The sequence below is a fragment of the Genypterus blacodes genome, unplaced genomic scaffold (assembly GCF_046128005.1).
Source record: "Genypterus blacodes isolate CSIRO-AG114 ecotype Tasmania unplaced genomic scaffold, CSIRO-AGI_Gbla_v1 ptg000057l_1, whole genome shotgun sequence".
NCBI lineage: Eukaryota > Metazoa > Chordata > Actinopteri > Ophidiiformes > Ophidiidae > Genypterus > Genypterus blacodes.
Window position 1 is genome coordinate 2,877,655 of NW_027466869.1, and position 27,200 is coordinate 2,904,854.

The 27,200-nt window shown below is 43.3% G+C and overlaps 7 protein-coding genes across 7 annotated transcripts; all 7 read left to right on the forward strand.

Moving 5' to 3' along the window:
* The first annotated feature begins 1,002 nt into the window (after positions 1-1,002).
* LOC143002481 (trypsin-2-like) lies at positions 1,003-2,233 on the forward strand. The gene is made up of 6 exons (XM_076152599.1): positions 1,003-1,042; positions 1,096-1,246; positions 1,327-1,577; positions 1,667-1,803; positions 1,998-2,099; positions 2,186-2,233. The coding sequence occupies exons 1-6, from the start codon at positions 1,003-1,005 to the stop codon at positions 2,231-2,233; spliced, it is 729 nt and encodes a 242-aa protein (XP_076008714.1).
* Positions 2,234-4,532: 2,299 nt separating this feature from the next.
* On the forward strand, positions 4,533-6,084 carry LOC143002482 (trypsin-1-like). The gene is made up of 6 exons (XM_076152600.1): positions 4,533-4,572; positions 4,820-4,970; positions 5,098-5,348; positions 5,438-5,574; positions 5,674-5,775; positions 6,037-6,084. The coding sequence occupies exons 1-6, from the start codon at positions 4,533-4,535 to the stop codon at positions 6,082-6,084; spliced, it is 729 nt and encodes a 242-aa protein (XP_076008715.1).
* A 1,858-nt stretch (positions 6,085-7,942) lies between these two features.
* LOC143002521 (trypsin-1-like) lies at positions 7,943-9,215 on the forward strand. Its single transcript, XM_076152661.1, has 6 exons — positions 7,943-7,982; positions 8,079-8,229; positions 8,328-8,578; positions 8,665-8,801; positions 8,955-9,056; positions 9,168-9,215. The coding sequence occupies exons 1-6, from the start codon at positions 7,943-7,945 to the stop codon at positions 9,213-9,215; spliced, it is 729 nt and encodes a 242-aa protein (XP_076008776.1).
* Positions 9,216-11,490: 2,275 nt separating this feature from the next.
* Positions 11,491-12,751, forward strand: LOC143002590 (trypsin-1-like). Its single transcript, XM_076152759.1, has 6 exons — positions 11,491-11,530; positions 11,627-11,777; positions 11,876-12,126; positions 12,213-12,349; positions 12,491-12,592; positions 12,704-12,751. Exons 1-6 carry the CDS (start codon positions 11,491-11,493, stop codon positions 12,749-12,751), a joined length of 729 nt encoding a protein of 242 aa, XP_076008874.1.
* A 2,274-nt stretch (positions 12,752-15,025) lies between these two features.
* Positions 15,026-16,286, forward strand: LOC143002531 (trypsin-1). Its single transcript, XM_076152681.1, has 6 exons — positions 15,026-15,065; positions 15,162-15,312; positions 15,411-15,661; positions 15,748-15,884; positions 16,026-16,127; positions 16,239-16,286. The coding sequence occupies exons 1-6, from the start codon at positions 15,026-15,028 to the stop codon at positions 16,284-16,286; spliced, it is 729 nt and encodes a 242-aa protein (XP_076008796.1).
* Positions 16,287-19,294: 3,008 nt separating this feature from the next.
* On the forward strand, positions 19,295-20,563 carry LOC143002530 (trypsin-2-like). The gene is made up of 6 exons (XM_076152680.1): positions 19,295-19,334; positions 19,438-19,588; positions 19,678-19,928; positions 20,016-20,152; positions 20,302-20,403; positions 20,516-20,563. Exons 1-6 carry the CDS (start codon positions 19,295-19,297, stop codon positions 20,561-20,563), a joined length of 729 nt encoding a protein of 242 aa, XP_076008795.1.
* A 5,286-nt stretch (positions 20,564-25,849) lies between these two features.
* LOC143002529 (trypsin-1-like) lies at positions 25,850-27,106 on the forward strand. The gene is made up of 6 exons (XM_076152679.1): positions 25,850-25,889; positions 25,987-26,137; positions 26,225-26,475; positions 26,581-26,717; positions 26,852-26,953; positions 27,059-27,106. The coding sequence occupies exons 1-6, from the start codon at positions 25,850-25,852 to the stop codon at positions 27,104-27,106; spliced, it is 729 nt and encodes a 242-aa protein (XP_076008794.1).
* Positions 27,107-27,200: the final 94 nt, after the last annotated feature.

Sequence of the window (27,200 nt, forward strand, 5' to 3'; positions counted from 1 at the left end):
ACGTAAAACTTGTTTTTATTCTATGTTCTACATTCTATTAACTCCAGTTTCTCTTGTAATCTTTTTGAGCTGCATTATATGAAGCTCTGATAATATCACAAACTAAAGCCACTATGTAGCATTTTAGTTCACATCTCTGCTTGGTACACTATTATGTAGATTTCATCTGTATTAAGCACAGTGTTTATTTTGTAATGATTAACCATGCCATAGATGGATGGGGACACCTCTGCAGCTCTGCAGATGGTTTGATTCACAGCTTAACAAGCCCACATGTCCTAATACTACACAGTGATGTGGAAAAAATACAAACAACACTACATGCATGTATTTGAAATCATAGTTCAGCTAACAAGGTTGATGTTTCATCCTTGGTTCCATAACTTTGACTCATCCAGTGTGCATGTTGTGCAGATGTTTATTTGATGTCTCCACAGTTGTCCATTTGTCTCTTCAAAATATCACAAATGGAGGTAATGACATTTTCACATGAGTTAGTCTGATCAAAATGAACAGGGCAAATAAAGAGATTTGATAAATGAATACACAAAAGGTAGTGACAGATGTTTGACCAATGTTTTCCATGTATCCTCAAGAATCACAAACTGTTGATTCTCCACCTCAGCATTTTTAATTAACTAAACTGGATGTCTTTATTTTTAATTTTGTGGAAAGTACATGAATTGTATTCCTTTTTGATATACCTCTAAAGTAGGCCTTTTATGCTGCCACCTCTTTTGGCTCACATCCGACTCGCCTTCAGTAAAGGTGTGAATAATCCAGCTGTTCCAGCCTTATTGGGTTATATTGGGATATCTTTTCTTCACAAACCAATGACCTTTGGGTTGATCACCTTACATGAACCACTTCACTATGACTCACTCTCAAGTTCTCTTTCTTGTATTTTACATTATGATTGGCAGTTATTGGGCCAATCAGACAGCAAGGATTTGTAGCAAACGTAAATGGATCCCGCCTCTTCAATAGGATCACACTGCAATCATGAGGGCTGTGGTTTTCATTCTGCTCATTGGAGCTGCTTGTGAGTATTTGTAGAGCAGCTTGACTTTCATGCCCTGTGCCTCCTGATTTCAGTTGCAATTGAGGAGGACAAGATCGTCGGAGGGTATGAGTGCACGCCCCACTCTCAGCCCCATGCTGTCTCTCTGAATGTGGGTTACCATTTCTGTGGTGGCTCCCTGGTTAGTGAGGAATGGGTTGTGTCTGCTGCTCACTGCTACAAGTCGTAAGGAGGTTTCTGATGAATTCTAAGATGCAAACACAAAAAAGCGCAGTTTTTAACCATCCATATTTTATCTCCTTCAGTCGTATTGAAGTGCGTATGGGTGAGCACAACATCCAAGTCACTGAGGGTACTGAGCAGTACGTCCACTCCTCACACGTCATCCGCCACAGCGGCTACAACCCCAACACGCTTGAGAATGATGTGATGTTGATCAAGCTCAGCGAGCCCGCCATCCTTAACTCGTACCTGCAGCCCGTGGCTCTGCCCACCAGCTGTGCTCCCGCTGGCACCATGTGCAAAGTCTCCGGCTGGGGAAACACCATGAGCGCCAGTGAGTGACGGCTGTTTTCAAACGAACCTAAGATTTCAGAAAACATGTCCAAGTCCACTTTGAGAGTTGAGGTTGTTCTTTTGCTGTAGCTGCTGACGAGAACAAGCTGCAGTGCCTGAACATCCCTATCCGGTCTGATGAGGACGGTCACAACTCCTACCCCGGCATGATCGACAACACTATGTTCTGTGCTGGATACCTGGAGGGAGGCAAGGACTCCTATCAGGTTCGTAGGCCATACATTTTTGATGTACTAAATACGTTACTCTCTATTCACTTGTTTTCTCATGCTCATCCATCCATCCATCCATCCATCCATCCATCTCTCTCTCTCTCTCTCTCTCTCTCTCTCTCTCTCTCTCTCTCTCTCTCTCTCTCTCTCTCTCTCTCTCTCTCTCTCTCTCTCTCTCTCTCTCTCAGGGTGACTCTGGTGGTCCAGTTGTGTGTGATGGTCAGCTGCAGGGTGTTGTGTCCTGGGGTTATGGATGTGCTGAGAAGGACCACCCTGGTGTCTACGCCAAGGTAATACGAGTACTGAAAATATAACTGTATAACACACTACTGACTGTAACACTGTGACTAACTGACTAAAATCACTCCCTTTTCAGGTGTGTGCTGTCGTTGACTGGCTGCACAGTACCATGACCAGCATCTAACTCTGAAGAATAAGAAAAATGCAGTACCATGACCAGCATCTAACTCTGAAGAATAAGAAAAATGCAGTACCATGACCAGCATCTAACTCTGAAGAATAAGAAAAATGCAGTACCATGACCAGCATCTAACTCTGAAGAATAAGAAAAATGCAGTACCATGACCAGCATCTAACTCTGAAGAATAAGAAAAATGCAGTACCATGACCAGCATCTAACTCTGAAGAATAAGAAAAATGCTAAATAAAGTGTTTGAAATGAATCTGCTGTGTATCTATTCTATCTCTCACAGAATTGTGAGAATCAATCAACCAATCAAGACACACAAGTTTATCAATGACATATAATATTTCATCATAATACACAAAATAAAAGCCATTTCTGTATGAACCATCTAAATTACCAAACCACTCTCCCCCCCCCCCCCCCCCCACACTCATTCTTCTCTATCTTCTGGCCTTTTTGAACCGAAATACATTCCCATGCTTCTCCGGCGTCTCACAGTTCAATTTTAGTTAGGACTTATGGTTTTTGCGTGAGAGCCTGTTAGTCAACATGTGGTTTTCAGGCATTCTCTGCCTTCAGACTGACTCGCCTCTGTGTCTTTGCTCAATTGGCTGCACCTGTTGATTATAAACACTCGGTAGCTTCAAAGGATTTGAGCTTCAGCTGGTACTCAAACTTCTTGGCACAGACCATTCAGACATTTTCAGGCCTTCAGGCTTCAATCTTTCAGGTACTTGTTGCCAAACTTTTCAGCATTTGCAATCACAGCGCATTTTCTTCAGGAAATCCATCTCTAGTTTACATTTAGGATTTTATTCTAAAAATAAGTGCCTCACTGCCTCCACTCTGAAAATTAATAAAAGTGTAAAAGATTAAAGATAAAAGCAGAAACATTTCAAACATGGCGTTCTCATTACTGTCTTACTGTTTGAGACTTCCATTACATTATTACCCTGGCCCAATTAATTATACTATTATTGTCCTCTCTCTGCTGAGTCAGTATAACTCTAAATTATGTGTGTTTTGGTCAAAAGCATTCCCTGTGTATTCAACACAATCGATAGGATTTTTAAATTTCCTTCTTGATTCCCACTTCTATTGTTATGGTTTTCTGTAATCTTTATAAAACAAAATCTTTTCTCATTTTGTCCTTGTAGCCTTGTCTGTTTGTCACAAAATGTATTAATTTTGTTGAACGTGGCACATAACTGCTTAACTGCTTCTAGTTCTCTTTTAGTTTTTCTATTATTTCTTATTTGTCTAGTGTCCATATTCTCTCTGCTTGTGAAGTTCTTTTTTAACCCTGTGAAAAAAATGCAGTTTCTCAAGGCAACGCCGACCTTCACCTAATTGTGTTTTTTTATGCAGCAGGTGCTGAGAAGTGCACAGCTGTCAGATACTGTGTTCACACGTGTCTAAATATAGAGGTGACTTGAGTACCTGTGTAACCAGACGAGAGGAAAGTGGCTCAACTTTGACAAAATGTTTTTGTGCTTTAAAAAGTAATAAACTCCTTTGAAGTATGAGGAGCAGGAATGCATATAACACTTAAGGATTTCACTCCTTTGAGTTGTCACTTGTAAAAAAGGTCATCAGTATGAGGTCAAACTCTTTATATGCTGATGAAGCACAATGCATCCATTTTAGGATCTTATTTGTTATTTAATATGTAAAAAATCACAATGGAGCGTGTATTTGTAAAATATGACCCTTAACCACAAAACTCTTAAACACATGCGATACCTGAGTAAATGTATTCAATTGCTTTTCACCTCTGGGTGTACTGAACCAGGAGTTTGTGCATCTTGAAAAGGTCAATGTGTTTGTCATATTTCTTGTCCTGATTCACCATGAACAAGAGAAGAATAATGAATTTAGCTGAGTGTCAGCTGAGAAGAAACGTGAGAGAACAATAAAATCATTTAGACAGGACACTTTTCAGAGACAATAAATACATATGTAACGTTACCATGGAAATGCAATGTGACAATCAGCACAAGTCCAGTTTCATCCTATTATATTGTTTATGTTAAACATCATACTCAGATTCTTCCACACTCACTTTCTTTTACGATATCACAAAATTGATGATGAAAAGCCAGCTGTTGGTTTTTAGTTTTTTCCACGACATGTTTTATTTTTTCGATAATTCTTGTAATGAATCACCTAATCTTAATATCCACTGGAACAGATTGGCTCTTCATTGACCAATGAGCATGGCTGAATAGCAGGGCAGCTCTCAGAGGTTTGCATATAAAAAAAGCTTTTGGATGATCAACGGTATCACACAACAACCATGAGGTCTCTGCTCTTCGTTTTGCTCATCGGAGCTGCTTGTAAGTGTGAAGCTCTCTCTCTCTCTCTCTCTCTCTCTCGCTCTCTCTCTCTCTCTCTCTCTCTCTCTGCTGTATCAGTGTCTTGACTGTTATAGAGGTTTTATCCATCATAATGTGTTAAAAGGAAGGCTTTGAATTTAACCATCTGTTTGATCACTGACCATCCTAGGAGAAATGTACCCAGCAGAGCTTTGGGTTGTGCCTTTGGTGTGAAACTTCTTGTTCATATATTGTATGTGTGTTTCAGTTGCCTTGGAGGAGGACAAGATTGTCGGAGGGTATGAGTGCACGCCCCACTCTCAGCCCCATATTGTCTCTCTGAACTCTGGCTACCACTTCTGTGGTGGCTCCTTGGTCAGTGCGAACTGGGTTGTGTCTGCTGCTCACTGCTACAAGTCGTAAGCACGTTTGTCATGTTTCTCAGAATCAGAAAATAATGAATGAAATCATGAATGACACAAAATCCACCAATCAGCAACTGCAGCAGATAGAAAACATCACCGCCTCTGCATTGTCTTTTTGCAGCCGTGTGGAGGTGCGTCTCGGCGAGCACCACATCAGGGTCACTGAGGGTAACGAGCAGTTCATCAGCTCTTCCCGCGTCATCCGCCACCCCAACTACAGCTCCTACAACATCAACAATGACGTCATGTTGATCAAGCTGAGCAAACCCGCCACCATCAATAACTTTGTGAAGCCCGTGGCTCTGCCCACCAGCTGTGCCCCTGCTGGCACCATGTGCAAAGTCTCTGGCTGGGGAACCACCATGAGCTCCTGTGAGTTCCAACAGTCACATTGGACCGTGTACACACACATAATACACTGTAGTTTGGTAGATTTGTCACATTCTATTTTCGTTCTCCAGCTGCTAACGGTAACAAGCTGCAGTGCCTGAACATCCCCATCCTTTCTGACTCCGACTGCAAGAGCTCCTACCCTGGCATGATCACCAACTCCATGTTCTGTGCTGGGTATCTTGCGGGCGGCAAGGACTCCTGCCAGGTATGTGATACCAATGTCAATGCAGGGATACAGCAAGGGTCATGCTGAGTGTGATGTTTTGTTGAAATTGAAAATTGATTTGACACTCTCTACTCTCAGGGTGACTCCGGTGGCCCCGTCGTGTGCAATGGTGTGCTGCAGGGCGTAGTCTCTTGGGGCTATGGATGTGCTGAGAGGGACCACCCTGGTGTCTATGCCAAGGTAACTTCCAGATGAGGATATTTCAAACACTGTGGCTTGCTTAATTTAAAGGCACAATCTGTTATCCGAATGCGAACAAAAGCATTGGATCACCCCACTGGATTGACATATCTTTTCATATAAACCAAATGGAGCAGACAAAAAAGTTTCCAGTTGTGTTTCTGGAATTAGGTGAAATGTGCAAGTAAAAATATTACCAACTGGGGCTTAAACCCTCTCTGATCTGATCTTAATCCTAACTCTGTCCATTTTGATTTTCAGGTCTGCGTGCTTGTTGATTGGCTGAAGAGCGCCATGGCTAACAACTAAGTGATCCCAACACACCCAGTGCAGTGAAGCAGCTCCACATTATTTGCTGCTCATGTTCCATCTTTTGTACTGGAAAAATGTGAGGAATAAATCATATAAAGCATATTATTTTTGTCTATTTTTTGTGAAATGAAATCCATCAATCACAATGGATTGGTCAAAGCAAATCAACCCCTACTGACCTCGGACCTTTGTTGTCACCTCTTGGACATAGGTAAATCAATTTACTAAACAATTTACACAAAAACCAGCCAACCAGTTTTTGTTTCTTCAGTTGCCTTGGAGGAGGACAAGATCGTCGGAGGGTATGAGTGCACGCCCCACTCTTAGCCCAATATTGTTTCTCTAAACTCTGGCTACCACTTCTGTGGTGGCTCCTTGGTCAATGCAAATTGGGTTGTGTCTGCTGCTCACTGCTACAAGTCGTACGTGATTCTTTAATATTATCGAGAAAACCTTGTGCATTCTGGTCTCAGGCAGTGAAGCCATGAGGTGTAAGTATTAACGTCTCGTCCCTGTGCAGCCGTGTGGAGGTGCGTTTGGATTGGAGTATAACAGTAACAACAGTGTTTGTATGAGAGCTATTGTAGCCTAAATGCGACAAAATAGTTCAGTGGCCGACCTTTTCCCTGGAGGATAATAAACACCTGACATCCGGCGGACTTCAAGGAACAGTGTTATCCAATCAGTGACCAGTATTTACACCTGACATAACGCTCACAAATCTAAGTTGAAATATTATTTTTTTTCCTGTTGAAGTAACAGGCGACGAGGAAAATAACACAAGATGCTTATTACTCAAGCAGACCAGTAAGGAGAGTTATGAATAACATTGAAGATACTTACTTTCCTCTGGTTGAGGATGTAGAGCTGCTTGCACTTTCCAAAGCAGCATCGCCTGATTTCATTTTCAATTTATGGTATTCCAGGTATTCGAGATGGTGTCCATTAGTTAACGAACTACACGGGCAGTGGATCCTTGTGATTGTATTTCAGAGATGAATCAGCCGAAATGTCAACTTGATCCGCTCATGTGCATTGTGCCAGATTATTCTAGATTTCCATGCCAAGATACAGGTTTGTTCAACGATTTAGACAAAAGTTCAATAAGTCAAACACATCTTTGCACTGTTCAATTCTATCAGACTAAAGCATGTAAAAATGTTTTTCCTCCATTTGTGATATTTTAAAGGGTCAAATGGACAATTGTGGAGAAATTGGGGGGACATCTGGACAACATGCACACTGGTCTTGCTAAGTGATGTTTGTATTTTTCCCAGATCAATGTATTGTATGAGGACACGTGGGCTTGTTTAGCTGTGAATCAAACCATCTGCAGAGCTGCAGAGGTGTTCCCATACATCCATGCAAAAGTTAATCATTACAAAATATACACTGTGCTAAATACAGCCTGAATCTATATGATAGGGTACCAAGCAGAAATGTTAACTAAAATGTTATAGTGGCTTTAGTTTGTAATATATGCAATGCAGCTCATTCCAAAAAGATTACAAGAGAAACTATAGTTAATGGGAGAATATAAAGGCAGTTTGGCCTGATATGAATAATCAATTATACTCAAAAAATTGAAATTGTTCATTGAATTTTGAAAGCATTATCTCCCTGTATGTTTATGTTTTATGTTTTACTCTAATCTGTGAAAAGTGTTTTTGGGTCATATGTCAACGCAGACCACCCCCCAAGTTTGCACAATATTTACTTTTCTAAAACACAAAATCATTTCTCCTAAGCTCCTGATTGGTCACAGAGCCTTAGGAGGTGTGTTCAGAGGGGCTCATTTCCACATAAAAGAAGGAGCCAGTCTTTGTTTTCTCATCATCAAGATCCCACAGCAACCATGAGGTCTCTGGTATTCGTTCTGCTCATCGGAGCTGCTTGTAAGGACAAATTCTTCTTCATATATTCATCATTCCAAATCTCTGAACTATAACAACATTCATTTGAAAATTGTTTGATCTCTTGTTCCCTTTCAGTTGCTACGGAGGACGACAAGATCGTCGGAGGGTATGAGTGCACACCCCACTCTCAGCCCCATCAGGTCTCTCTGAACTCTGGCTACCACTTCTGTGGTGGTTCCTTGGTCAATGAGAATTGGGTTGTGTCTGCTGCTCACTGCTACAAGTCGTACGTAATTCCTTGATATTATCAAGAGAACCTTCTGCATTTTGCTCTCAGGCAGTGAAGCCATGAGGTGTAACCATTAACGTCTTGCCCCTGTGCAGCCGTGTGGAGGTGCGTCTTGGCGAGCACAACATCAGGGTCACTGAGGGTAAGGAGCAGTTCATCCGTTCCTCTCGCGTCATCCGTCACCCCAACTACAACTCCTACAACATCAACAATGACATCATGTTGATCAAGCTGAGCGAGCCCGCCACCCTCAATGACTACGTGAAGCCCGTGGCTCTGCCCACCAGCTGTGCCCCTGCTGGCACCATGTGCAAAGTCTCTGGCTGGGGAAGTACCCAGAGCTCCAGTAAGTAACTTTGGTGTCTTATGGCTTGAAAAATGTTTGAGGCAACATTTGTCCTCACAACTCCTCTAACACTTTCATTCATTCAGTGGTTGATGGAAACAAGCTGCAGTGCCTGGACATCCCCATCCTGTCTGAGAAGGACTGTGACAACTCCTACCCTGGCATGATCACCAATGCCATGTTCTGTGCTGGATACCTGGAGGGAGGCAAAGACTCCTGCCAGGTAGTCAGAAAAACCAACTGGAAACACTGCAGATGCAGAATATCCAGAATTCCTCCTTGAAGATCATATTCATTGGTCTATGTACCACTTCTTCTCATTACCTTGTCTCTCCGTCTTTCTCTCTCCCTCTCTCTCTCCCTCTCTCTCTGTCAGGGTGACTCTGGTGGTCCCGTTGTGTGCAATGGTGAGCTGCAGGGTGTTGTGTCCTGGGGCTTTGGATGTGCTGAGAAGAACCGCCCTGGTGTCTACGCCAAGGTAGATGTTCAAGTTTAAATGTCCCTCTGCATATAAAGACATGTGTGTCCAGGTCCTACACACTGTATGTCCTGCAGGTTGTCCATGCTAACCTCCCGTCTACATTTGCAGGTGTGTCTTTTCAACAACTGGCTGGAGAGCACCATGGCCAACTATTAAGTCTGATGCTACCTCCACCATCTCAACTACTGACAGTTCTTCTACTACTCTACCTCCAGTACTACCAAGGAACCTCAACCAGAATGCAGCCATGTTTCACCATGACTTAATAAAGTCTTATGCATTGATAAACGTGTGTGGATTTTATTTTATTTTATCAAATAAATATACTGTGGTACTTTTGTGCCGTAATGAAAATGATCATTCGATTTTCAAATTTCAGTCAAATATAGAATACATACACAGCAAAATCATTTTAAACATAAATAATGTAGTTGCAATTCATCATGTATTCTAAAATATTATAGTCATTAAGGGTCCAAGCACCAACCAGGACTTTAACGCCCAAAATGGCATTTTCACCTGTAGCATACTGGGGATCTACTACTGTACTTTGCTTACCACGTCCACTACAAAGGAGGAAATGTGTGTGTCTGGCACCGATGAATAACAATGAGCCAGTGATGTACACGTTTGGTGAATGCATGAAGGGCTCGTGGACCAGGACCCTGTGTACCTGCAGCAGTAGTCTGACTTAATGTCCACTCTACTTTCTCAGGATATTTATTGTACCCCATGTAAAAAATCCAGCCACACCCACAGACAGGACCCGAATAGAAAGTAGAGATGCAGGCAGGGGGAAACCCAGTTCATACCCTCTGACATCAAAGCACTTAACAAAATCAACATAGGCTTTATTAAAAGAATCAAACCTAAAACGTAAAAAAGAACTTCTGTTACTTACAGTTTTAGAAACACTCCCAGGTGATAAATGCAAATCACTGACTGAAAGAATAAGATCAACATATACATCAGCTCGTACAGTATATATGATTCACAAAACAGCAACTACAGGAGATCAATCAATAAATTGTTTATAATGAGGACAGGCTGAGGTTAGAGCCTGAAATAACATTTTTTACAACAAATAACAAATCATTTTGCAGTTACTTTTACAGTATAACAGTAACAACAGTTTCTTTATAAGAGCTTTTGTAGCTTCAACACAACAGAAAAGTTCAGTGGCTGAATTTTTCCCTGGAGGATAATAGGAAAATAAACACCTGACATCCGGCTTACTTCAAGGAACAGTATTATCCAATCAGTGACCAGTATTTACACCTGACAAAACGCTCACAAATCAAAGTTGAAATATTTCTTTATTTCCTGTTGAAGTAACAGGCGATGAGGAAAATAACACAAGATGCTTATTTATCAAGCAGACCAGTAAGGAGAGTTATGATTACATTAAATATACTTACTTTCCTCTGGTTGAGGATGTAGAGCTGCTTGCCCTTTCCAAAGCAGCAACGCCTGATTTCATTTTCAATTTATGGTATTCCAGGTATTTCAGATGGTGTCCATTAGTTAACGAACTACACGGGCAGTGGATCCTTGTGATTGTATTTCAGAAATGAATCAGCCGAAATGTCAACTTGATCCGCTCATGTGCATTGTGCCAGATTATTCTAGATTTCCATGCCAAGATACAGGTTTGTTCAACGATTTAAACAAAAGTTCAATATGTCAAACATATCTTTGCACTGTTCAATTCTATCAGACTAATTCATGTGAAAATGTTTTTCCTCCATTTGTGATATTTTAAAGGGACAAATGGACAACTTTGGAGCAATTGGGGGGACATCTGGACAACATGCACACTGGTCTTGTTAAGTGATGTTTGTATTTTTCCCAGATCAATGTGTTGTATGAGGACACGTGGGCTTGTTTAGCTGTGAATCAAACCATCTGCAGAGCTGCAGAGGTGTTCCCATACATCCATGCAAAGGTTAATCATTACAAAATATACACTGTGCTAAATACAGCCTGAATCTACAGTATATGAAAGTGTACTAAGCAGAAATGTTAACTAAAATGTTATAGTGGCTTTAGTTTGTGATATATGTGATGCAGCTCATCCCATAAAGATTACAAGAGAAACTATAGTTAATGGGAGAATATAAAGGCAGTTTAGCCTGATATGAATAATCAATCATACTCAAAAAATTGAAACAATTGTTATTAAATTTTGAAAGCATTATCTCCTTGTATGTTTTATGTTTTACTCTAATCTGTGAAAAGTGTTTTTGGGTCATATGTCAACGCAGACCACCCCCCAAGTTTGCACAATATTTACTTTTCTTAAACACAAAATCATTTTTCCAAAGCTCCTGATTGGTTACAGAGCCTTAGGAGGTGTGTTCAGAGGGGCTCCTTTCCACATAAAAGAAGGAGCCAGTCTTTGTTTTCTCATCATCAAGATCCCACAGCAACCATGAGGTCTCTGGTATTCGTTCTGCTCATCGGAGCTGCTTGTAAGGACAAATTCTTCTTCATATATTCATCATTCCAAATCTCTGAACTATAACAACATTCATTTGAAAATTGTTTGATCTCTTGTTCCCTTTTAGTTGCTACGGAGGACGACAAGATCGTCGGAGGGTATGAGTGCACACCCCACTCTCAGCCCCATCAGGTCTCTCTGAACTCTGGCTACCACTTCTGTGGTGGTTCCTTGGTCAATGAGAATTGGGTTGTGTCTGCTGCTCACTGCTACAAGTCGTACGTAATTCCTTGATATTATCAAGAGAACCTTCTGCATTTTGCTCTCAGGCAGTGAAGCCATGAGGTGTAACCATTAACGTCTTGCCCCTGTGCAGCCGCGTGGAGGTGCGTCTTGGCGAGCACAACATCAGGGTCACTGAGGGTAAGGAGCAGTTCATCCGTTCCTCTCGCGTCATCCGTCACCCCAACTACAACTCCTACAACATCAACAATGACATCATGTTGATCAAGCTGAGCGAGCCCGCCACCCTCAATGACTACGTGAAGCCCGTGGCTCTGCCCACCAGCTGTGCCCCTGCTGGCACCATGTGCAAAGTCTCTGGCTGGGGAAGCACCCAGAGCTCCAGTAAGTAACTTTGGTGTCTTATGGCTTGAAAAATGTTTGAGGCAACATTTGTCCTCACAACTCCTCTAACACTTTCATTCATTCAGTGGTTGATGGAAACAAGCTGCAGTGCCTGGACATTCCCATCCTGTCTGAGAAGGACTGTGACAACTCCTACCCTGGCATGATCACCAATGCCATGTTCTGTGCTGGATACCTGGAGGGAGGCAAAGACTCCTGCCAGGTAGTCAGAAAAACCAACTGGAAACACTGCAGATGCAGAATATCCAGAATTCCTCCTTGAAGATCATATTCATTGGTCTATGTACCACTTCTTCTCATTACCTTGTCTCTCCGTCTTTCTCTCTCCCTCTCTCTCTGTCAGGGTGACTCTGGTGGTCCCGTTGTGTGCAATGGTGAGCTGCAGGGTGTTGTGTCCTGGGGCTTTGGATGTGCTGAGAAGAACCGCCCTGGTGTCTACGCCAAGGTAGATGTTCAAGTTTAAATGTCACTCTGCATATAAAGACATGTGTGTCCAGGTCCTACACACTGTATGTCCTGCAGGTTGTCCATGCTAACCTCCCGTCTACATTTGCAGGTGTGTCTTTTCAACAACTGGCTGGAGAGCACCATGGCCAACTATTAAGTCTGATGCTACCTCCACCATCTCAACTACTGACAGTTCTTCTACTACTCTACCTCCAGTACTACCAAGGAACCTCAACCAGAATGCAGCCATGTTTCACCATGACTTAATAAAGTCTTATGCATTGATAAACGTGTGTGGATTTTATTTTATTTTATCAAATAAATATACTGTGGTACTTTTGTGCCGTAATGAAAATGATCATTCGATTTTCAAATTTCAGTCAAATATGGAATACATACACAGCAAAATAATTTTAAACATAAATAATGTAGTTGCAATTCATCATGTATTCTAAAATATTATAGTCATTAAGGGTCCAAGCACCAACCAGGACTTTAACGCCCAAAATGGCATTTTCACCTGTAGCATACTGGGGATCTACTACTGTACTTTGCTTACCACGTCCACTACAAAGGAGGAAATGTGTGTGTCTGGCACCGATGAATAACAATGAGCCAGTGATGTACACGTTTGGTGAATGCATGAAGGGCTCGTGGACCAGGACCCTGTGTACCTGCAGCAGTAGTCTGACTTAATGTCCACTCTACTTTCTCAGGATATTTATTGTACCCCATGTAAAAAATCCAGCCACACCCACAGACAGGACCCGAATAGAAAGTAGAGATGCAGGCAGGGGGAAACCCAGTTCATACCCTCTGACATCAAAGCACTTAACAAAATCAACATAGGCTTTATTAAAAGAATCAAACCTAAAACGTAAAAAAGAACTTCTGTTACTTACAGTTTTAGAAACACTCCCAGGTGATAAATGCAAATCACTGACTGAAAGAATAAGATCAACATATACATCAGCTCGTACAGTATATATGATTCACAAAACAGCAACTACAGGAGATCAATCAATAAATTGTTTATAATGAGGACAGGCTGAGGTTAGAGCCTGAAATAACATTTTTTACAACAAATAACAAATCATTTTGCAGTTACTTTAACAGTATAACAGTAACAACAGTTTCTTTATAAGAGCTTTTGTAGCTTCAACACAACAGAAAAGTTCAGTGGCTGAATTTTTCCCTGGAGGATAATAGGAAAATAAACACCTGACATCCGGCTTACTTCAAGGAACAGTATTATCCAATCAGTGACCAGTATTTACACCTGACAAACGCTCACAAATCAAAGTTGAAATATTTCTTTATTTCCTGTTGAAGTAACAGGCGATGAGGAACATAACACAAGATGCTTATTTATCAAGCAGACCAGTAAGGAGAGTTATGATTACATTAAATATACTTACTTTCCTCTGGTTGAGGATGTAGAGCTGCTTGCCCTTTCCAAAGCAGCAACGCCTGATTTCATTTTCAATTTATGGTATTCCAGGTATTTCAGATGGTGTCCATTAGTTAACGAACTACACGGGCAGTGGATCCTTGTGATTGTATTTCAGAAATGAATCAGCCGAAATGTCTACTTGATCCGCTCATGTGCATTGTGCCAGATTATTCTAGATTTCCATGCCAAGATACAGGTTTGTTCAACGATTTAAACAAAAGTTCAATATGTCAAACATATCTTTGCACTGTTCAATTCTATCAGACTAATTCATGTGAAAATGTTTTTCCTCCATTTGTGATATTTTAAAGGGACAAATGGACAACTTTGGAGCAATTGGGGGGACATCTGGACAACATGCACACTGGTCTTGTTAAGTGATGTTTGTATTTTTCCCAGATCAATGTGTTGTATGAGGACACGTGGGCTTGTTTAGCTGTGAATCAAACCATCTGCAGAGCTGCAGAGGTGTTCCCATACATCCATGCAAAGGTTAATCATTACAAAATATACACTGTGCTAAATACAGCCTGAATCTACAGTATATGAAAGTGTACTAAGCAGAAATGTTAACTAAAATGTTGTAGTGGCTTTAGTTTGTGATATATGTGATGCAGCTCATTCCATAAAGATTACAAGAGAAACTATAGTTAATGGGAGAATATAAAGGCAGTTTAGCCTGATATGAATAATCAATCATACTCAAAAAATTGAAACAATTGTTATTAAATTTTGAAAGCATTATCTCCTTGTATGTTTTATGTTTTACTCTAATCTGTGAAAAGTGTTTTTGGGTCATATGTCAACACAGACCACCCCCCAAGTTTGCACAATATTTACTTTTCTTAAACACAAAATCATTTTTCCTAAGCTCCTGATTGGTTACAGAGCCTTAGGAGGTGTGTTCAGAGGGGCTCCTTTCCACATAAAAGAAGGAGCCAGTCTTTGTTTTCTCATCATCAAGATCCCACAGCAACCATGAGGTCTCTGGTATTCGTTCTGCTCATCGGAGCTGCTTGTAAGGACAAATTCTTCTTCATATATTCATCATTCCAAATCTCTGAACTATAACAACATTCATTTGAAAATTGTTTGATCTCTTGTTCCCTTTTAGTTGCTACGGAGGACGACAAGATCGTCGGAGGGTATGAGTGCACACCCCACTCTCAGCCCCATCAGGTCTCTCTGAACTCTGGCTACCACTTCTGTGGTGGTTCCTTGGTCAACGAGAACTGGGTTGTGTCTGCTGCTCACTGCTACAAGTCGTACGTAATTCCTTGATATTATCAAGAGAACCTTCTGCATTTTGCTCTCAGGCAGTGAAGCCATGAGGTGTAACCATTAACGTCTTGCCCCTGTGCAGCCGCGTGGAGGTGCGTCTTGGCGAGCACAACATCAGGGTCACTGAGGGTAAGGAGCAGTTCATCCGTTCCTCTCGCGTCATCCGTCACCCCAACTACAACTCCTACAACATCAACAATGACATCATGTTGATCAAGCTGAGCGAGCCCGCCACCCTCAATGACTACGTGAAGCCCGTGGCTCTGCCCACCAGCTGTGCCCCTGCTGGCACCATGTGCAAAGTCTCTGGCTGGGGAAGCACCCAGAGCTCCAGTAAGTAACGTTGGTGTCTCATGGCTTGAAAAATGTTTGAGGTAACATTTGTCCTCACAACTCCTCTAACACTTTCATTCATTCAGTGGTTGATGGAAACAAGCTGCAGTGCCTGGACATCCCCATCCTGTCTGAGAAGGACTGTGACAACTCCTACCCTGGCATGATCACCGATGCCATGTTCTGTGCTGGATACCTGGAGGGAGGCAAGGACTCCTGCCAGGTAGTCAGAAAAACCAACTGGAAACACTGCAGATGCAGAATATCCAGAATTCCTCCTTGAAGATCATATTCATTGGTCTATGTACCACTTCTTCTCATTACCTTGTCTCTCCGTCTTTCTCTCTCCCTCTCTCTCTGTCAGGGTGACTCTGGTGGTCCCGTTGTGTGCAATGGTGAGCTGCAGGGTGTTGTGTCCTGGGGCTTTGGATGTGCTGAGAAGAACCGCCCTGGTGTCTACGCCAAGGTAGATGTTCAAGTTTAAATGTCAGTCATATAAAGACGTGTGTGTCCAGGACTCACACACTGTATTTCCGGAAGGTTGTCCATGCTAACCTCCTTCTGTCTACATTTGCAGGTGTGTCTTTTCAACGACTGGCTGGAGAGCACCATGGCCAGCTACTAAGTCTGATGCTACCTCCACCATCTCACCTACTAACAGTTCTTCTACTACTCTACATTTCATTGCTACCAAAGAACCTCAACCAGAATGCAGCCATGTTTCACCATGACTTAATAAAGTCTTGTGCATTGATAAACGTGTGTGGATTTTATGTGACACAGGGGAACACAGCACATACCCTCTGACTTCAAACTACTTAACAAAATCAACATAGGCTTCATTAAACAGCAAACCTAAATGTAAGCAAAACTAATATTACTTAGTTTTAGAAACACTTTCAGGTAGTACATGCAAAGCACATCCAGAAATCTGATGTTTAAATTTTTAACACAGCACACAACAATACTTAAAGAACTGTGTGAAAGAATGAGACTTAGCACACCACATATATGATTCACAAGACAGACACTACAGTATATCAATCAATCAACTGTATATAACGAGGACAGCTTGAGGTTAGAGCCAGCAGCAGCGGGTGGTATCATGATACAAGCTGTTCAAAATTCCAAAGATGTCTTTGGTCAGTGGTTACACCACCGGTAACAACAGAATTGGACCAAAATATACATTTAGTCAAAACAAGGATCATCACCAGCACCACACGGGTGTTGCTCTGGAAATTCTACCTTTCCAGTCTAATAACGATGACGATTAATAAAGTATCTTAAATCTTAAAGGAAACGTTTTGGTCCTCTGCATTATAAAACCTCACAAACACCAAAAGCGGTTCGTAATCATTTCTATCTGTTGATTCATCCACTGCTAAGCCTTATGCATGATGAACTCTAAATGGCGGAAAACTGTTTCTGCCAGTGGTCAACCAAGAGGCAAGTTGAAAGGTGCACCAACACAGAATTGACTGGTACGGCAACGACTTATGAGCAAAGGATCCTCAGCAGATGTGGCTGAAGATGGGCCAAAGTGACGACTCATCGGGGTCTCCGAATCCACCAATGCAGACTGATTAGGTCCACATATGACACCCTCTCAAGTCCAACAAATGTGCATCTGTGATTTGGCACGAAACAAATTTGATGCCCAGAACCCCAGCTTGCAGCAGGATGCCGGCCAACTTTGACCCAGGGACAGTATCGATGGTACTATGACTGGTCCTGCGGAAACTGGTTGAGGTTTTGGAGACACTCAGAGTGGAAGTGAACAGAACCAGCCCCTCAACATCCAAAAAGCAGAGACACTTCATCAGGCAAGGAGCTGGAGTTCAGAACCTCAGCCAAACAAAGTGGTCTATCCTAAGACATGGATGTGAATGGAGCACAAGAGTTGACCTGAACCAACAGCTGAAGATGCCCTATGAGATCACCATAACCTCTCTATGGCCAGACATTGCCTTGTGGTTCAACTCCACTGGGAAGGTGGTCATGGTTGAGCGCACTGTCCTGTGGGAGCAAGGCGTGGAGGCAGCCTTTGAGAGGAATGCAGCATGATCTGAAGCAGAATGGAAGTAATCCATCTAGTCAGCAGTAGTGGGCTGCAGAGGCTCCCTTAGAAAATCCACACATCGATACCTGAAAGCCTTCTGAATTACCATGTCCAGACAGAGGAAGACAGTTAAGGAACTGGCTGAGGAGGAAGAGCAAGAGGGTTTCTGGCTCTGTCTCAGAAGGAATGAGACAGTGGGGAAAAGGAGGTTAGGGCCAGCTACAGGGAGAAGTAGGGAGACATCCCCACCACTGCCCTGCACCTTAAGGTGTTCTGAGATTAAAGAGCCAAATCATCTGCCAAGAGTGGCCCCCAGCTGACAACCCTGCAGCTGAACCAGCAACACTGGCCAATGTGCAACAGGCAGCAATACCCAGCGCAGTGCAGTGCTTTATCGATACTTAAGATCTTCTACAAGCTGTTGTAGCTGACAGAAGTCTCAGGATACTGTAAGGCCATACATCATGCTAATCATTGACAAGGCAAGGCTCGGCGGGTGTTTTACCTCATTCTAGTGTTTCATTTTGACCGTTTGTTTTATGTCATATTGCCTACTTGCGTTATTTTGTTTATGAATTGTTTTTCTCAATGATAGTAAAGATATATTCTGTCCTATACTCTATTCTGTTCTTATTAATTCGTCATTATATTTGTGTAATTAATAGTTTTATTTATCAAGTAAAACAAAGTGTGCCTCAGACTAACTAAAATGAATAAATAACAGATCTTTGCACTGCTGATATGAAGTTTATTTTAATGGACAACTGAGGACGCATGGAAGGGACATCTGCAGCACATTTGATGAGTCAAAGTTATGGAGGCAAAATAATATGCGTGTGACATTTAGTCAAATTGTGAGCCCCCCCCCAAGAGCTTGGTGTGTATCTCCATGCCTTGATCTGTCCTGAGAGTCTTAACAATATAAATGAATTGAGTCGAAGTGTCGTTAGTATTTACCCTAAATCAGCATGGTTTTCCTGTGAATTACATCATCTGCAGAGTTGTAGATCTGTCCACACAGCATAACTCCATACATGTAAAGGTTAATCATTACAATATAGGCCCTGTGTTGTATACAGATGATTTACTGTACATAATGTGCACAAAGCAGAAATGTGAAATAAAACGGCATGTAGTGGCTTTAGTTTAGAAATTGAGAGAGCTTCATATAATGCTGCTAATGCCAAAAAGATTACAAGAGTAAGTGGAGTTAATGAGCGAATATAAAGGCAGCTTTACACTGTCTGAATAGTTGTATTGATATTTACTTATTAATACTTATTTATACGTAAAAATACTTATCTATTTTTAAAGGCAAGGGCTAAAATTATTTCATTTGTTCTACAGCACCTTTTTAAGTTTTGAACATAATAATTTTTCATTTTTTGTCATATGTCGATGCAGACCACCCCCCAAGTTTGCACAATATTTGCTTTTCCAAAACACAAAATCATTTTTCCTAAGCTCCTGATTGGTCACAGAGCCTTAGGAGGTGTGTCCAGAGGAGCTCATTTCCACATAAAAGAAGGATCCACTCTTTGTTTTCCCATCATCAAGATCCCACAGCAACCATGAGGTCTCTGGTCTTCGTTCTGCTCATCGGAGCTGCTTGTAAGGATTATTTCAAAAAAATTATTCTTCATATATTCATCATTCCAAATCACTGAACTATAACATTCATTTGAAAATTATTTGATCTCTTGTTCCCTTTCAGTTGCTACGGAGGACGACAAGATCGTCGGAGGGTATGAGTGCACGCCCCACTCTCAGCCCCATCAGGTCTCTCTGAACTCTGGCTACCATTTCTGTGGTGGCTCCTTGGTCAATGAGAACTGGGTTGTGTCTGCTGCTCACTGCTACAAGTCGTACGTAATTCCTTCCTAAAACCTTCCGCATTCTGGTCTCAGGCAGTGAAGCCATGAGGTGTAACCATTAACGTCTTGTCCTTGTGCAGCCGTGTGGAGGTGCGTCTTGGCGAGCACAACATAAGGGTCACTGAGGGTAAGGAGCAGTTCATCAGCTCTTCCCGCGTCATCCGTCACCCCAACTACAGCTCCTACAACATCAACAATGACATCATGTTGATCAAGCTGAGCAAGCCCGCCACCCTCAATGACTACGTGAAGCCAGTGGCTCTGCCCACCAGCTGTGCCTCCGCTGGCACCGTGTGCAAAGTCTCCGGTTGGGGAAGCACCCAGAGCTCCAGTGAGTAACTTTGGTGTCTCAATAACAGACAAGGGAGTTTGAGGTAACATTTGTCCTCACTTGTGTTATTAAACTACATTCATTCAGTGGCCGACAAGAACAAGCTGCAGTGCCTGAACATCCCCATCCTGTCTGAGAGGGATTGTGACAGAGCCTACCCTGGCCAGATCACTGATGCCATGTTCTGTGCTGGATACATGGCCGGAGGCAAGGACTCCTGCCAGGTAGTTAGAACAACCAACTGGAAACACTGCAGATGCAGAATATCCACAATTCCTCCTTGTAGATATTTATTAGTTTAAGTACCACTTCTTCTTCTCATTATCTTGTCTCTCTCTCTCGCTCTCCCTCTCTCTATCCCTCTCTCTCTCAGGGTGACTCTGGTGGTCCCGTTGTGTGCAATGGTGAGCTGCAGGGTGTTGTGTCCTGGGGCTACGGATGTGCTGAGAGGAACCGTCCTGGTGTCTACGCCAAGGTAGATATTCAAGCTCAAATGTCACTCTGCATATAAAAACGTGTGTGTGTCCAGGTCTGACACACTGCACATCCTGCAGGTTGTCCATGCTAACCTCTTTCAACATTTGCAGGTGTGTATTTTCAACGACTGGCTGGAGAGCACCATGGCCTTTTTCTAAGTCTGATGCTGCCTCCACCATCTCACCTGTTGACAGTTCTTCTACTACTCTACCTTTAGTACTACCAAAGAACCTGCAACATGCAGCCATGTTTCACCATGACTTAATAAAGTCTTGTACTTTGATAAACTTGTGTGGATTTCATGTGACACAGGGGAACACAGCACATACCCTCTGACTTCAAACAGCTTTACAAAATCAACATAGGCTTCATTAAAAATCAAACCAAACATTTTCAAATGGTACACGCAAAACACATCCAGAAATCCAATGTTTAAACGTTTAATACAACACACAACAATACTTAGCACTGTGTGAAAGAATGAGACCAACATAGCGCAGCACGTAAATGATTCACAAGATAGACGCTACAGTATATCAATCAATCAATCAAATGTGTATCATGAGAACAGGCTGAGGTTAGAGCTGGCAACAGCAGGTAATATGACGATACAGGCTGTGCAAAAACATTTTTAAAATGCTGATGTTTTATCAAATATTTAAACAAAATTTCAATGTTGTCAGAAAAAAATGTATTTGTTCCATGGTTAGAATACTGATAACAGAATTAGACTAACAATTACATTTTGTCAAAATGTAAACCAATCATTACCAGCACCACATGGGTATTGCCCTGGAAATTTTACCTTTCCAGTCCAATCAAGGAACATTTTTGGTCCTCTGCATTGAAAAACCTCAAACAACAAAAGCGGTTCATTACTACATTACATTACATTACGTCATTTAGCAGACGCTTTTATCCAAAGCAACTTCCAATAAGTAAGTTCAACAAAGGTAGATAAAAGAACTTCAGGTCACAAGAAATCGTAAGCACATTTCCTTCCTAAAACCAACAGCTAAGAGCATAACTAGAGCTAGAGTAGAAGTGCAATAAGTAAGGTACTATGATGAATGAGAAAAAAGGACATATTAGAAAGGACAGATTAGAAAACAAGTGCATCAGAAGAGCTAGGACAGAGTAGGTGATGTCCTAAGAGGGCGGATCCAGGTAGTCTTTCTTGAAGAGGTGGGTTTTCAGCCTGCGGCGAAAGATGGGCAGCGACTCCACTGTTCTGACATCAGTCGGGAGATCATTCCACCACTGAGGTGCCAGAACAGTGAAAAGCCGTGACCGCGTCGATCGCAAGCAAGGGCCGCTGAGCGCCGGGGCGGCCAGCCGCCTGGAGGCAGCAGAGCGAAGTGGTCGGCCGGGGGTGTAGGACTTGACCATAGCCTGGAGGTATGAAGGAGCTGTTCCTTTCACTGCCCTGTAGGCTAGCACCGGAGTCTTAAACTGGATGCGAGCAGCTACAGGGAGCCAGTGTAGAGAACGGAGAAGGCAAGTTGTGTGGGAGAACTTGGGGAGGTTGAACACCAGACGAGCAGCAGCTTTCTGGACAAGCTCCAGAGGTCTGATGGCGGAAGCCGGGGCGCCAGCAAGGAGGGAGTTGCAGTAGTCCAGGCGGGAGATGACAAAAGCCTGGATCAGCACCTGCGCTGCCTTGTCGGTGATGAAGGGACGAATACTCTGGATATTGTAGAGGAGGAATCTGCAGGAACGCGTAACCGAAGCGATGTTTGTCGAGAATGACAGTTGGTCGTCCAGGGTCACACCCAGATTCCTCGCAGTCCGAGTAGACGTCACCACGGAGTCATCTATGGTGATGGCCAGGTCTCGGTGCGGGCAGCCCTTCCCCGGGAGAAACACCATCTCAGTCTTGTCCAGGTTGAGCTTCAGGTTGAGCTCCAGGTTGAGCTTTATCATTTCTATCTGTTGATTCATCCACTGCTAAGTCTCATGCATGATGCATTACATTACATTACATTACATTACGGTCATTTAGCAGACGCTTTTATCCAAAGCGACTTACAATAAGTGTGTTCAACAAAGGTAGATAAAAGAACTTCAGGTCACAAGAAATCGTAAGCGCATTTCCTTCCTAAACCAACAGCTAAGAGCATAACTAGAGCTAGAGTAGAAGTGCAATAAGTTAGGTACTATGATGAATGAGAAAACAAAAGGACAGATTAGAAATGAAAGATTAGAAAACAAGAGCATCAAAAGAGCTAGGACAGAGTAGGTGATGTCCTAAGAGGGAGGATCCGGGTAGTGTTTCTTGAAGAGATGGGTCTTCAGCCTGCGGCGAAAGATGGGCAGCGACTCCGCTGTCCTGACATCAGTCGGGAGAGCATTCCACCACTGAGGTGCCAGAACAGAGAAAAGCCGTGACCGCATCGATCGCAAGCAGGGGCCGCTGAGCGCCGGGGCAGCCAGTCGCCTGGAGGCAGCAGAGCGAAGTGGTCGGCCGGGGGTGTAGGGCTTGACCATAGCCTGGAGGTATGAAGGAGCTGTTCCTTTCACTGCCCTGTAGGCTAGCACCAGAGTTTTAAACTGGATGCGAGCAGCTACGGGGAGCCAGTGTAGAGAACGGAGAAGGCAAGTTGTGTGGGAGAACTTGGGAAGGTTGAACACCAGATGAGCAGCAGCTTTCTGGACGAGCTCCAGAGGTCTGATGGCGGAAGCCGGGGCGCCAGCAAGGAGGGAGTTGCAGTAGTCCAGGCGGGAGATGACAAGAGCCTGGATCAGCACCTGCGCTGCCTTGTCGGTGAGGAAGGGACGAATCCTCCGGATGTTGTAGAGGAGGAATCTGCAGGAACGCGCCACCGAAGCGATGTTTGCCGAGAACGACAGTTGGTCGTCCAGGGTCACACCCAGATTCCTCGTGGTCCGAGTAGACGTCACCACGGAGTCATCTATGGTGATGGCCAGGTCTCGGTGCGGGCAGCCCTTCCCCGGGAGAAACACCATCTCAGTCTTGTCCAGGTTGAGCTTCAGGTGGTGCTTCGACATCCACCCCGAGATGTCTGCCAGGCAATGCGATGCGCGTCTCCACTTGGGCGTCAGAAGGAGGAAACGACAGAATCAGCTGGGTGTCATCAGCATAGCAGTGGTAGGAGAAGTTATGGGAGTGGATAACCGAACCAAGAGATGTTGTGTAGAGGGAGAAAAGAAGAGGGCCCAAGACCGAACCTTGCGGAACCCCAGTGGTGAGCCTACGTGGCTTCGAAACAGAACCTCTCAGTGTTACCTGGTAGGAGCGACCTGTCAGGTAGGACGCGAACATGGAGAGCGCAGAGCCAGAGACACCCATTCCCTCAAGGGAATGCACTCTAAATGGCAGCACCAAGCTGTTTCAGTACATCCTCTGCCAGTGGTCAACCAAGAGGCAATATGAAAGATGCACCAACACAGAATTGACTGGTACGGCAACAACATGAGCAAAGGATCCTGAGGAAATGTGGCTGCTGATGGGCCAAAGTGACGACTCATCAGGGTCTGTGAATCCACCATGACAGACCAAGCTTCCTTATTATAGTCCACATATGACACCCTCTCAAGTCCCATAAATGTGCATCTGTGGTTTGGCACAGAACTAAATGTGATGCCCAGAACCCCAGCTTTGACCCAAGGACGGTATCGATGGTACTATGACCGATCCTACAGAAACTGGCTGAGGTTTTGAAGACACTCAGAGTGGAAGTGAACAGAATCATCCCCTCAACATCCAAAAAGCAGACACACTTCATCAGGCTAGAAGCTGGAGTCCAGAACCTCAGCCAGACAAAGTGGTCTATCCTTAGACATGGATGTGAATGGAGCACGAGAGTTGACCTGAACCAACAGCTGAAGTTGCCCTGTGATATCACCACAACATCTTTATGGCCGGAAATTGTGTTATGGACCACCTCTACTAGGAAGGTGGTCATGGTTGAGCGCACTGTCCTGTGGGAGCAAGGCGTGGAGGCAGCCTTTGAGAGGAATGCAGCATGCACTGAAGCAGGATAGAAGGAATCCATCTAGTCGGCAGAAGTTGGCTGCAGAGGCTCCCTTAGAAAATCCACACGCCGATACCTGAAAGCCTTTTGAATTACCAGGTCCAGACAGAGGAAGACACTTAAGGAACTGGCTGACAAGGAAGAGCAAGAGGGTTTCTGGCTCTGTCTCAGAAGGAATGAGACAGTGGGGATAAGGATCTTAGGGCCAGCTACAGGGAGCGGTAGGGAGACATCCCCACCACTGCCCTGCACCTTGAGGTGTTCTGAGATGAAAGGTCCATACATCATGCTTATCATTGACAAGACACGGCTGAGGTGTTCTACCTATTTCTAGTGTTTCATTTAAACCATTTGTTTTATGTTATATTGCCTACTTGCTTTATTTTGTTTATGATGTAATGTTTTTCTCACCGTTGCTTTTTTATGGATGCTGTCACACAGAATGTTGTTGTATGACCTACAATGATAATAAAGATATATTCTGTCCTATACTCTATTCTGTTCTTAATAATTTGCATCATATTTGTGGAATTAATGGTTTTATTTATCAAGTTAAACAAAGTGTGCCTCACACTAACTAAAATGAATAAATAACAGATCTTTGCACTGCTGATGTGAAGTTTGTATTTCCCTATTCCTGATATTTTAATGGACAAATGGACTACTCAGGACGCATGGAAGGGACATCTGCAGCACATTTGATGAGTCAGAGTTAATATGTGTGTGAAATATCAACTTTCTTTAGTAAAATTTAGTTTCAAACTGTGAGTCCCCCCCGCCCCCCAACAGCTAGTGTGTATCTCCATGCCTTGATCTGTCCTGAGAGTCATACCGATATAAAAGAATTGAGTGTCATTAGTATTTTCCCCAAATCAGCATGGTTTTCTTGTGAATTAGACCATCTGCAGAGCTGTAGATCTGTCCACACAGCATAAATCCATACATGAAAAGGTTAATCATTACAATATAGGCCCTGTGCTGTATACAGATGATTTACTGTACATAATGTGCATAAAGCAGAGATGTGAAATAAAACGTCATATAGTGGCTTTAGTTAAGAAATGAACAGAGCTTCATATAAAGCTGCTAATGCCAAAAAGATTACAAGAGTAAGTGGAGTTAATGAGAGAATATAAAAGCAGCTTTACACCGTCTGAATAGCTGTATTGATATTTACTTATTAATACTTATTATACTTTGTGTCTATAGATATAGTTCTACAACACCTCTAAAAGTGTTGAACATAATCGTTTTTGGGTCATATGTCGATGCAGACCACCCCCCAAGTTTGCACAATATTTACTTTTCTAAAACACAAAATCATTTTTCCTAAGCTCCTGATTGGTCACTTTGGATTGGAGACTTAGGAGGTGTGTTCAGAGGGGCTCATTTCCACATAAAAGATGGATCCAGTCTTCTTTTTCTCATCATCAAGATCCCACAGCAACCATGAGGTCTCTGGTCTTCGTTCTGCTCATCGGAGCTGCTTGTAAGGGAATTTTTTTTTTTCATATATTCATCATTCCAAATCACTTAACTATAACAACATTCATTCGAAAATTGTTTGATCTCTTGTTCCCTTTCAGTTGCTACGGAGGACGACAAGATCGTCGGAGGGTATGAGTGCAGGCCCCACTCTCAGCCCCATCAGGTCTCTCTGAACATTGGCTACCACTTCTGTGGTGGTTCCTTGGTCAACGAGAACTGGATTGTGTCTGCTGCTCACTGCTACAAGTCGTACGTAATTCCTTCCTAAAACCTTCCGCATTCTGGTCTCAAGCAATGAAGCCATGAGGTGTAACATAACATCTTGTCCCTGTCCAGCCGTGTGGAGGTGCGTCTTGGCGAGCACAACATCAAGATCACTGAGGGTAAGGAGCAGTTCATCAGCTCTTCCCGCGTCATCCGTCACCCCAACTACAGCTCCTACGACATCAACAATGACATCATGCTGATCAAGCTCAGCAAGCCCGCCACCCTCAATGACTATGTGAAGCCCGTGGCTCTGCCCTCCAGCTGTGCATCTGCTGGCACCATGTGCAAAGTCTCTGGCTGGGGAAGCACCCAGAGCTCCAGTGAGTAACTTTGGTGTCTCAATAACAGACAAGGGAGTTTGAGGTAACATTTGTCCTCACTTGTGTTATTAAACTCTCGTTCCTCTCACATTCTCATTGATTCAGTGGCTGACAAGAACAAGCTGCAGTGCCTGGACCTCCCCATCCTGTCTCAGAAGGATTGTAACAGATCCTACCCTGGCCAGATCACCGATGCCATGTTCTGTGCTGGATACCTGGCGGGAGGCAAGGACTCTTGCCAGGTAGTTAGAACAACCAACTGGAAACACTTACAGATGCAGAATATCCAGAATTTCTCCTTGAAGATCATATGTATTTGTTTAAGTACCACTTCTTCTCATTACCCCCCCCCCCCCCCCCCTCCTCTCTCTCTCAGGGTGACTCTGGTGGTCCCTTTGTGTGCAATGGTGAGCTGCAGGGTGTTGTGTCCTGGGGCTACGGATGTGCTGAGAAGAACCGTCCTGGTGTCTACGCCAAGGTAGATGTTCAAGCTCAAATAATATAAAGACGTGTGTGTCCAGGTCTCACACACTGTATTTCCTGCAGGTTGTCCATACTAACCTCCTTCTGTCTACATTTGCAGGTTTGTCTTTTCAACAGCTGGCTGGAGAGCACCATGGCCAGCAACTAAGTCTGATGCTACCTCCACCATCTCACCTGCTTACAGTTCTTCTACTACTCTACCTCCAGTACTACCAAAGAACCTCAACCAACAAGCAGCCATG

Bases quoted from the DNA above. Each gene is read 5' to 3' on its own strand.
- LOC143002529 (XM_076152679.1), top strand. From the start codon at position 25,850: ATGAGGTCTCTGGTCTTCGTTCTGCTCATCGGAGCTGCTT. The intron at 26,476-26,580 runs GTGAGTAACTTT...TCATTGATTCAG, and splicing joins GGGAAGCACCCAGAGCTCCA to TGGCTGACAAGAACAAGCTG. The intron at 26,954-27,058 runs GTAGATGTTCAA...CTACATTTGCAG, and splicing joins GTCCTGGTGTCTACGCCAAG to GTTTGTCTTTTCAACAGCTG.
- LOC143002481 (XM_076152599.1), top strand. From the start codon at position 1,003: ATGAGGGCTGTGGTTTTCATTCTGCTCATTGGAGCTGCTT. The intron at 1,578-1,666 runs GTGAGTGACGGC...CTTTTGCTGTAG, and splicing joins GGGAAACACCATGAGCGCCA to CTGCTGACGAGAACAAGCTG. The intron at 1,804-1,997 runs GTTCGTAGGCCA...TCTCTCTCTCAG, and splicing joins GAGGCAAGGACTCCTATCAG to GGTGACTCTGGTGGTCCAGT.
- LOC143002590 (XM_076152759.1), top strand. From the start codon at position 11,491: ATGAGGTCTCTGGTATTCGTTCTGCTCATCGGAGCTGCTT. The intron at 11,531-11,626 runs GTAAGGACAAAT...GTTCCCTTTTAG, and splicing joins TCTGCTCATCGGAGCTGCTT to TTGCTACGGAGGACGACAAG. The intron at 11,778-11,875 runs GTACGTAATTCC...GCCCCTGTGCAG, and splicing joins GCTGCTCACTGCTACAAGTC to CCGCGTGGAGGTGCGTCTTG.
- LOC143002530 (XM_076152680.1), top strand. From the start codon at position 19,295: ATGAGGTCTCTGGTCTTCGTTCTGCTCATCGGAGCTGCTT. The intron at 19,589-19,677 runs GTACGTAATTCC...GTCCTTGTGCAG, and splicing joins GCTGCTCACTGCTACAAGTC to CCGTGTGGAGGTGCGTCTTG. The intron at 20,404-20,515 runs GTAGATATTCAA...CAACATTTGCAG, and splicing joins GTCCTGGTGTCTACGCCAAG to GTGTGTATTTTCAACGACTG.
- LOC143002531 (XM_076152681.1), top strand. From the start codon at position 15,026: ATGAGGTCTCTGGTATTCGTTCTGCTCATCGGAGCTGCTT. The intron at 15,066-15,161 runs GTAAGGACAAAT...GTTCCCTTTTAG, and splicing joins TCTGCTCATCGGAGCTGCTT to TTGCTACGGAGGACGACAAG. The intron at 15,885-16,025 runs GTAGTCAGAAAA...TCTCTCTGTCAG, and splicing joins GAGGCAAGGACTCCTGCCAG to GGTGACTCTGGTGGTCCCGT.
- LOC143002521 (XM_076152661.1), top strand. From the start codon at position 7,943: ATGAGGTCTCTGGTATTCGTTCTGCTCATCGGAGCTGCTT. The intron at 8,802-8,954 runs GTAGTCAGAAAA...TCTCTCTGTCAG, and splicing joins GAGGCAAAGACTCCTGCCAG to GGTGACTCTGGTGGTCCCGT. The intron at 9,057-9,167 runs GTAGATGTTCAA...CTACATTTGCAG, and splicing joins GCCCTGGTGTCTACGCCAAG to GTGTGTCTTTTCAACAACTG.
- LOC143002482 (XM_076152600.1), top strand. From the start codon at position 4,533: ATGAGGTCTCTGCTCTTCGTTTTGCTCATCGGAGCTGCTT. The intron at 5,349-5,437 runs GTGAGTTCCAAC...TTCGTTCTCCAG, and splicing joins GGGAACCACCATGAGCTCCT to CTGCTAACGGTAACAAGCTG. The intron at 5,776-6,036 runs GTAACTTCCAGA...TTTGATTTTCAG, and splicing joins ACCCTGGTGTCTATGCCAAG to GTCTGCGTGCTTGTTGATTG.